The sequence below is a fragment of the Tupaia chinensis genome, unplaced genomic scaffold, assembly GCF_000334495.1.
Source record: "Tupaia chinensis unplaced genomic scaffold, TupChi_1.0 Scaffold142100_1, whole genome shotgun sequence".
Classification (NCBI taxonomy): domain Eukaryota; kingdom Metazoa; phylum Chordata; class Mammalia; order Scandentia; family Tupaiidae; genus Tupaia; species Tupaia belangeri.
Window position 1 is genome coordinate 84,804 of NW_006201951.1, and position 9,510 is coordinate 94,313.

Here is a 9,510-nt window from a genome sequence, read left to right on the forward strand (position 1 = left end):
GGCGGTGAGGCGGGCGTGTGCAGAGGCGCGGCACCTGTGCAGAGGTTATGGCCCTGAGACGGGCAAAGGTCCGCGAGGGTCTGAAGGGAGCCAGGTTTGGGAGCGGGGCCTACGGGTGGGCCTTGGGAAGGGAGGGGCGCAGGTCCTAGAAACCAAGTTTGGAACAAGTGGGCCACAGAGGTCGGCGGCCCGTACTCAGCAGTGGCAACGTGCGGCCGTGAGCCCACAAAGGAGTGGCCGTGAGGGCAGGGCCTGCTCAGTGAGACTGGTCCAGCCACAGCCTCTGGGTGGTACCAGCGTGGTGGGGCGTGGCACTCGTCAGACGCTGTGCCTGAGAGACATCAGTGGCCACATAGTCCTGGGGCCCAAAGAAAACGGCGGCCAGGAGATGGCGGAGGCAGGAATAGCACCTCTCGCCATTGCTCCAGAGCCGTCGTGGACTCTGCTCATCTCCCCACAGCTTGAGGCTGTGAGTGCAGGAGTCCTGGCTCAAAGGGAAGCCACCCAGTACCTGGGCTCTCGGCCCGAGGTAGCCAGCAGAGCGGAGAGCTCCCTGGCTGGCCAGGACACCTGTCCAGATATTGCTGAGGCAGGGAAAAGTCTGCCTGGACTCAAGAGTTTCGTGGAGGCTTTTCTAGATGTTCCTATGACGGATACTCAGTGTGGAGGGATCCTTACAGCAGCCAGGGCCAGACAATGGAATGGCAAGAAGGTTAGGGTTAGGGTTAGGGTCTGGGTACCCCCCAGCCTCAGCCAGAGCAGCGCCAGGAGGCCAGAGGTGGCTCGAGCTGCAGCACTCGGGTCCTCCTCTCCCCACCACGCCCCATACCACTCGCTGGTTTTCCCACGGAACGCTTCCTGAGAAATAACTCTTACGTAAACCCTTCAGTGTCTGCCCCAGAGGGTAACCGGAGACCAAACACGTCTCTGTCTTGTTTCCAAGCCACCCAGAACATGCTCCACCACCCGAGTCTTGGACATTTGTCGAGATGAGTTCATGTCCCGGCACAGGTCAGTCTTCTGATGTAATCTGCACGTGTGTGATGGAATGAGCGTCTCCAGTTGTGCAGTTAGCTGGGTAGCGAGCATGCACGTGTGTATAGCAAGCTCCTAGTTTAAGTAAGGTCTTCCTGGTTTCCCTGAACATTTTTGATACCAAGTTTTTACATACTCGACACATAAAATATGGCCTTCTGTGGGGCCAGAAGGTAGCATGATGGTTGAGGCACGGGGCTCCCACATGGCCAACCAAGGACTGAGCCCTGGAACGGGCAGCTTGAAAGTCAGCCAGGAGTGTGTGTACACGCCCCGAGTCCGAGGAGAAGGGACTGCACCCCTGGGGCAAGAGTACTCAGCTACCCTCTCTCTGTCTCTCTCCAGCATGTACACACATCCTGTGTGGTCTCAGCCAGTTATTGCCACGGAACTCCAAGTGGTTCTCAGGCAACTAGCCTAGAAGACAATGCCCACTCCTCAAACTCCACATCTGGAGAGAAGCCTCCATCTTCTCCTGGGGAGCCTAGGAGACATGCCAAGGGGAATCCCTGGAGGAGGGCACACCATGGGGCCCTACTTGGGAACAGGAGTGCTACTCACCGCAATCTCTGTTACTAAAATGTCAGTAATACTCCCCAGCACGGTGACGAAGTCAAAGACATTCCAGGCATCTCTGAAGTAGTTCTAGAGAAGAGGAAGGGTGTGCAGTGGTCGCCGGTGAGGTCACTGGGAGGAGGTGGCCCTCACCCGAGACAGTGAGGGGACGTACTCCTAGCCCCGGACAGATGGGCCACTGGCTGGATGCCCGTGGCCAGCCCATCCACTCCAGCCAGGCACGTGGACACCCATGGCTCTGGGAAGAGTGGGACTGAGAGCCAAGCCTCCAGGTCTGGGCAGGCAGAGCTCAGGTAGCTGAGAGGGAGCAGCCCCTTTCCCTGGGCCCCTGCAATGTCGTGTGTGTCCAGGGGGCTCGGACAATTCCCCGTTCCAAACTGTGGGCCCCTGAAGGGGAGGAGAGCCCGAGTGCAGGCCTCCACGGCAGAGGGACTGAGACACGCACCAGCACCCCGAAGGCAATGATCTTCAGCACGCACTCCATGGAGAACATGGAGGTGAACACGACGTTCAGGCCCTTCAGCATCAGCTCGTACTCGTAGGGTGCATCGTAGAACTGCCCAGGGAAGGAAAGTGTTGACCAGAGGCTAGGCAGCCCCAAAGCCCTGGGGCCACGATGACCCCTTTCACACAGAGGTGGACAGAATCCACACTGGCCAGGCCTGCAACGCCCTTCGGTCTCCTGTGCACACACAGGGCATCTCCCGACCCAGCACAGGCAGCAGAGGGGAGGGAGCTCTGCCGGCCAGCACAGAGGGCGCCTGCGGCCCTGGCACGTGCCAGCAGGAGAAGCGGGCCCCACCCCACAGGCCCCAGGTCCTGCCACGCAGCGCCTCACGCACCTTCATCATCAGCACTGCTGTGTTGAGGGCTATCATGGCCATTATGAAGTACTCGAAGGGCGGGGAGACCACGAACGTCCACGTCTTATACTGGAAAGACTGCTTGTTCTGCGGCATGTACCGTGTCAGGGGCTTGGCGCTGATGGCGAAGTCAATGCAAGCCCTCTGTGGGGGAGGGGCACACAGAGAGCTCGGAGAGGGAAGGCACCCTGCAGCGGCCGTGGCACCGCGCACCTGTCCCGGCCCTCACTGGGAGCTCTGACAAAGGGCCAGCCAGGGCAGTTCAGCCTCTCCTAGCAGGGGTCTTTCTCGGTTTGCTTGTGTCAAGGGCAGAAGGCCTGCCCTGCATGGCAGACAGTAGCCGCCAAAGCTGCCCCAGAGGCGAGGGGTCTGGGTAGAGGCAGGAAAGCTTGGTGGTCCCACCCACACTCCCGTCACAGGGGTGCAGGTGCCCACCTACCTCGTTCTTCTCCAGGCTGCACTCAGACATCACCTTGTCCCCCTGCTCCTGGAAGGTGATGATGATCAAGGCCACAAAGATGTTGACAAAGAAGAAGGGGAAGACCACGAAGTAGACCACGTAGAAGATGGAGAGCTCCATTCGGTACCCGGGGCTCGGCCCCTGCTCCTCATAGGTGGCATCCACAGAGTGTTTCAGCACCCTGGCCGAGAGGGCACAGATGTCAGACTTCAGGAGGACCCGCAGAGGAAACAGCTCAGTGAACGCTAGGCCTGTGCACAGGGCGGGGCTCAGGGCTAGCCACAGCTGAGCACAGGATAACGGGAGGCAGGCTGCCCTCAGCTGCCCTCTGCCCTCACCACACTGCTCTGCACAAACCAGCCATGGTGAACCGCGTGGGCACTCACATGGGCCACCCCTCGCCTGTGGACACCGTGAACAGCGTCAGCAAGGCCCAGAGCACATTGTCGTAATGAAAGTCGTATTTCTTCCACTGCCGTGGCTGAGCCTCCACTTCCTCTTTCTCATAATCCAAATACTGACCCCTGAGAATCGGAACATGGAGAGGTTACATGAGGAAGACGAGGGGCCCAAGCAGACCTCCCTGTCTATGGTTACTGGCATCCGAAAGGGCACCAAAAACATCGCGTGGGGAGAGAAAGTTTCAGCAGGAGGTGCTGGAACAACCAGATGTCCACATGTGGAACACAACACTCCACATAAAAAGCTAGCGGAAAATGGATTCAAGACTTAAATGTAAGAGCTGAAAAAAATAAAACCCTCTGAAGAAAACAAGAGCAAGTCTTCATAACCTCATATTTGGGAATCGATTCCTACATATGACATCAAAATCATGAACAAAAAAGAAAAAAATAGATAAACTGAGCTGTATCAAAATTAAATCTTGGGACCAGCAGTTAGCGTAATGGCTATGTCACTGGACTCCCATGTAGTCGACTGTGGTTCGAGTCCCAGATCCAGTGTCTTAGAACTCACGCCGGGCGCGTGTGCATGCGTGCCCAAGATCCCGAGAGGAGAATGGAGGAGAAGGGATTGTGGCATGGCCATCCCCCCTGGGGGGGTGATTTCTTGCTTTCTGTCTGTCTGTCTCTTTCTGTCTGTCTGGCGAAAAGCTCTCAAAAAAAAAATTAATCTTAAGGGCCAGGAGATGGTGTAGTGGTTATGTCACTGGGTTCTCACGTAGCCAATCATGGTTCCAAGTCCCGGACCCGGTGGCTTGAAACTCACACCGGGTGCATGTGTGTGCATGCCCAAGATCTCAAGAGGAGAATGGAGGAGAAGGGACTGCAGTGTGGCCGTCCCCCTGGGGGGTGATTTCTCACTTTCCCTCTCACTGTCTCTGTCTTTCTTACAAAATTTAATCTTGGGAACCAGCAGTTAGCATAATGGGTATGTCACTGGATTCCCACGTAGTGGACTGCAGTTCGTGTCCCGGACCCGGTGGCTTAGAACTCACGCCGGGCGCATGTGCATGCGTGCCCAAGATCCTGAGAGAAGAATGGAGGAGAAGGGATTGTGGCATGACCATCCCCCCGGGGGGTGATTTCTCGCTTTCTGTCTCTATGTCTCTCTCTGTCTGTCTGGCAAGTGCACGCACCCTATAGCAAAAACCTCTCAAAAAAAAAATTTAATCTTAAGGCCAGTAGATGACATGGTGGTTGAGGTGTTGGGACTCCGACATGACCGACCGTGGTTCAAGTCCTGGACCTGGCTTGCTTTCTCACTCACTCACTCTCTCTCTGGTGAGTACACATACCCCATAGCAAATTTTAAAATAATAATAATAAATAAAATTAAATAATTACTTTTTAAAATTTAATCTTTGTTTCAAAGACACCATCAAGAGAGTGAGAAGATAGCCCACAGAATGGGAGAAAATACTTGCTAATCACCTGACAAAGGACTTGTATATAGGATATATAAAGAACTGTTACAGACAATAATAAAAAATAAATTAAGAAATAAGTAAAGAACCTGAACAGACATTTCCCCAAAGAAGATACACAAATGCATGGGAAAATACGCTCAACATCAGTGGTCACCAGGGAAAAGCAAACTGAGACCGCAGTATCACTCTTGTCCGGCAGGATGGCTGTGATTTGGAAAAACAAAAGCACCGAAAGTCTCACGTGTGGCAAAGATGTGCAGAGGGGAGAGCACCGCGGTGGGTAATGGTGCAGCCATTCTGGAGACAGCCTGGCATTTCCTCAACTAGCAAGACACAGAGGTCCTATATTTCACCCAGGAGCCCACTTCCAAGGGGTGTAACTCAGTGCAGCTCCTCTAAAGATCATCTTGGTGCTCCCTACAAAGCTGAATGTGGGGCCAGCAGGTGACATGCGGTTAAGATTCTAGACTCCCACGTGGCTGACTGCGGTTTGAGTCCTGGACCAGGTAGCTTTCTCTGTCTGTCTCTCTCTCAGGAGCACACATGCCCTACTCTAAATTAAAAATAATAACAAAATGAAATAAATAATTCTTTAAAGAAAAACTGAATGTAAAGCTGAATATCTAGTAACCACATGACTCAATTCTCAGCTATACACCCAGGAGGAACAAAAATGCAGGTCCCTACAGAAACGCACACAGCACCTCTCAGCAGCATTAGTGAAAGGGCTCAACGGCAGAAGCAGCCTGAGTGCCCTTCAGCAGACAGGCGAGCGCAGGGAATACAGCGTGCAGCCCGAGTGCCCTTCAGCAAACAGGCGAGCGCAGGAGACACAGCATGCAGACAGGGATCCCGCCTGAAGGGAGGGGCACTGATACAGGTGGCTCACTGAACCCGAGATGTCCTGCAGAATGAGAGGGGCCAGTCACAGACGGCTGCGTGCACACGAGTCCACATATGCACAGCATCCAGAGAAGAGGACCAAGGAAAGGCAGATCGGAGCTGCTCAGGGCTGGGAGGAGGGACATGGGTGTGATAGCTGAAAGGTACAGGTTTGCTGCTGTTTGGGTGATGACACGGTCTAAGATTGACAGTGGTGACAGCAGTAGTGTCTGTGAACACACTAAGACCTACTCTGTGTACTTATTCCTTTACAGGATAGAAAGAATGAGGGAGAAATCACCCCAAACAAGGTCTTACACTGCATGCTCCCTCCCTCCAGCTTCTCGGGGTCCTGGGCACCTGGCATGTTCTCCAGGTCTACCTGGAACTGCGGCAGCAACAGCACCCCTGGCCCTGTGGGGGAAGCTGCCCTCACACTACAGAGGCCGGCCTGGTGCACACCGCACGTGGGTCACATGAGTAAAGTGTGCGATGTGGAAAGACCTCAGCAACGCTGTTTGCAAGAGCAGCACACTGCAGCGGGAGGGGAGGGCCTTTTCAGAAATGTGCTCTGGGTCAGCAAGATAACCATCTTCAGAAAGTGTACCTTTGCCGATACCTCAAACAAAACCCAAAAACCAGCTCCAGAGAGATTGCAGATCTTAATATGAAAGGTGAAGACGTAACCTTCCCTGGACCAGGGATAGACCTCTCAGATAGGACACCCAGAGCACTAAACAGAACACGAGAGAGAAGCTGGGCAACATCAAAGTCAAGGGTACCAGTAAAGGGAAGAAGGCGCCCTGCGAGGGGAGCGGTCCCTCTTCAATCCATAGACCTGGCCAAGAAGTTCTGTCTAGGACTTAAAGAATTCCTACCAACGCGGAAGAGACAGCCAGCCCAGGAGACCTGCACAGACATTGCTGGAGGACATCTGAGCAGCCAACACAAGAAGAAAAAGGGCCTCAGCCCCACTGACCACCACGGCAGCCAGAAGGCCAAACAGCAAGACAGGGCCAGCTGGGCGGCAAGAGGCGTCCCTGCAACAAGCCGTCGTGTCACACGTGTCCTGGTAGCATCTGCTCGGAGGTGAACGCACACAGCCCGTGACAGTGACCCCGCTCGTCCCTTAGGAATGACATACTGCTAACCACCAACACACGCTGAGCCCACTGCCTGATGGCCTGGCACGCCCAGCTGGCAGGGCGAGCAGTCCACTGGGGTACATCTCAGAGACTGGACCACAACCGGGGGTGCGGGTAGTCTGTGCAGCCAGGCAGGAGCTGCCGACTGCCCTCCTCCTCCGTCTCCCCGGCTCCCCTGGAGGGTGGTCCTCCTGTCTGCTTTGAGGTTTGGGCCAGGCCAGGAAGAGCCCAGGTGCTGTGTGGACAGCGAGGTGGCCACTCTGAACAGGCAGCTCCAGCTCTAGCCCCTTGCTATTCCCTGGAAGCTGGGCCGGAAGAGGGTGGTCCCTCAGAACACAGCTGAGGGAGGGTGGCCCCCTTCCTCCATGGTGCACAGCACACCTCGCACACTCGCCCAGCCCTCACATGTCCCCACTGCTTTGCTTTGCCTTGCGTGGGGTCTCCCGGGCCGTATGACCAGTCCTGGTCCCTGCCCACGGGCCCGCATGCTCCATCCAGCCTGCCATGCTTTACCTGCAGTCCCTCTCCAGCTCCTTGGACTCGTCCGTGCAGTAGAAAAACTTCCCCTTGAACAGCTGCACAGCGATGACGGCAAAGATGAACATGAAGAGCATGTAGACGATCAGGATGTTGAGCACGTTCTTCAGGGAGTTCACAACACAGTCAAACACGGCCTGCAGGACAAGGGGCCGTGCGGGAGTCGGCCAGGGCGGACACAGGCTCACAACGTTGGGACCACTGGGGCCCCAAGGTGCCCTTGTGTTCGGGGACCCTGCAAGGCCCTCGGGCCCCTGGAAGGCCCCACAGCTGGCTGCCTCCAGATGGAAAGCTGACTGGCACTGCCCCTGCCCCGGAGGGCATCCTCTTGGCCTCGGAGGAGTGGATGGTGGAAGGCCGCGGGGACAAGGCTGGTCAGAGCCCAGGCCAAGCTGTGCCGGAGGGACGTGGGGCCTACCAGCGGGTCGCGCTTCACCCCGCCCATCGGTGGGAAGGGAATGGGCACACCGTGGGCGTGGGCAGTGCTGTCTGCAACACCGCCCCACTGGAAGCTCAGCCTTCCCTGGGTACCCAGGGCCGAGGAGAGAACTGTGCTGCCAGGCCCCAGCACCCGAGCCACACCTGGCGCTCAGCAGACGCAGCCACACCCACTCCACGGCACCTTTCCCCATCGCGCCAGGCTGGCCCCTCGCCGACGCCTCCCGCACCTCCGGTCTACCCTCTGCACACGGGTCTGAGCAAACGGCCCTGCAGCTCCTGCGTCGCCTGGTGCCCCCACGCCCATGCCAGCCTGTTACCGGCAGCGCTGCTGCACGAGGTGGTGAGGGCAGGAAGAGTGGGGAGCGGAGGCTTGCACAGCGGGCCTAGAACAAGCTCCGTCGCTGGTGATTGCCACACTCCCGGGGTTAGGGTGTCACGCTCCCTTCACGTGGAGCTCAGGAGCACCCTCTCCCGGGCCTGTCAGCAGCTCCTTCTTGGAACCCCCACTCCATGACCCTGTCCCGCTCGGCAGCCCTTCCTCCCTCAGCTGCCCCTGCTGACAGAAACCACCGTCCTGAATGGTGCGTGGGCTGGGAAGTCTCAAGGGGGCTACCCGGAAGAGATGCCTCTTAGGCGAGTGTCCCCTCACACAACCGTGGGGTTTGTGACGTCGTGTGCACACACACACACGGCACTCTCATGCACACACGTGCACACCCGCCCTCGAGCCTGACTCCGGGCTCCAACCTTGAGCTTGGGCAGCCGCTTGATGGTCTTCAGGGGCCGCAGGACACGCAGGACTCTCAGGGACTTGATGGTGCTGATGTCTTTCCCTTTGGATCCTCTAGAAGGGAGAAGCCACAGATGCAGACAGGGGCTGGGTGTGCCTGGCTCCCACACTGCCCCGCGGAGCCTGGGCCCCAGGGGAGAGGACCTAGGAGCAGGAGGGTCTTGCCCAGCAGCTACCGCGTCACCGCCCAGGCTGCCCGGCCAGGCTTCATCTGAGGACAGGGCCACGCCAGAACAACAGTGCCTAGTCTCTCAGAGCCAAGCTTCCAGGCCAGGACACCTGACACATCGGCTACTTCACATGCCATGTCCAGGAGTAAAAGGCTCAAAGGGCCCGTGCATGCCCTTCTAGCCCAGAGTGGAAGTCTGCACGCCCGTCCTTCAGGGCTAGGATCTTCTGAAAGTGCTTTACTCCTGCTTTTCACTCCTGGTAGAGGGAGGTAAGGGCTTACCTGTCCTCTGGCCTACAGAGCCCCCTGCCTGCCCCCCTCAACCCTCAGGTAACATGAGCCTGACAGAGCGGGAGGGGTGGGAAGGAGATTAAAGAAGAGACAGTTAAAGGAAGCAGAGCCCACACTAAAGGCAGGTAGACAGAGAAAGCAAATGAGGAGGACTGGCGGGGGTGGGGAGCCACAGGAGACAGGGAAGCAGGCAGAGGCGCCCAGAGATGGGGGAGACAGGAAGGCGGGGAGGGGGGGCTCACAGCGGGCCTAGAACAAGCTCCGTCACTGGGACACAGAGGCAAGCTGAGTCAGGGTCAGGGAAGCTGGGAGTCCAGAACCAGGGCCAGGGAGCTGCCCCCGCCTGTGGGGGCCGGCCCTCCCAACCACAAGGCCAGACCAGAGTGTCCAGGGGAGGCTTCCTGCTGCGAGGCTCAGATTACTTCACTCGGCG

At 57.2% G+C, this 9,510-nt stretch overlaps 1 protein-coding gene across 1 annotated transcript in view; it reads right to left on the minus strand.

Annotated features, from left to right (window-relative positions):
* CACNA1B (calcium voltage-gated channel subunit alpha1 B) overlaps positions 1-9,510 on the minus strand; it is a 179,472-nt gene that overhangs the window by 58,957 nt on the left and 111,005 nt on the right. Inside the window, exons 27-33 of the mRNA XM_027766260.1 lie at positions 8,575-8,671; positions 7,363-7,523; positions 3,321-3,458; positions 2,914-3,115; positions 2,454-2,618; positions 2,057-2,167; positions 1,597-1,680 (exon numbers count right to left, since the gene is read on the minus strand). Coding sequence (XP_027622061.1) covers positions 1,597-1,680; positions 2,057-2,167; positions 2,454-2,618; positions 2,914-3,115; positions 3,321-3,458; positions 7,363-7,523; positions 8,575-8,671 — 958 coding nt within the window. The remainder of the gene's footprint in view (positions 1-1,596; positions 1,681-2,056; positions 2,168-2,453; positions 2,619-2,913; positions 3,116-3,320; positions 3,459-7,362; positions 7,524-8,574; positions 8,672-9,510) is intronic.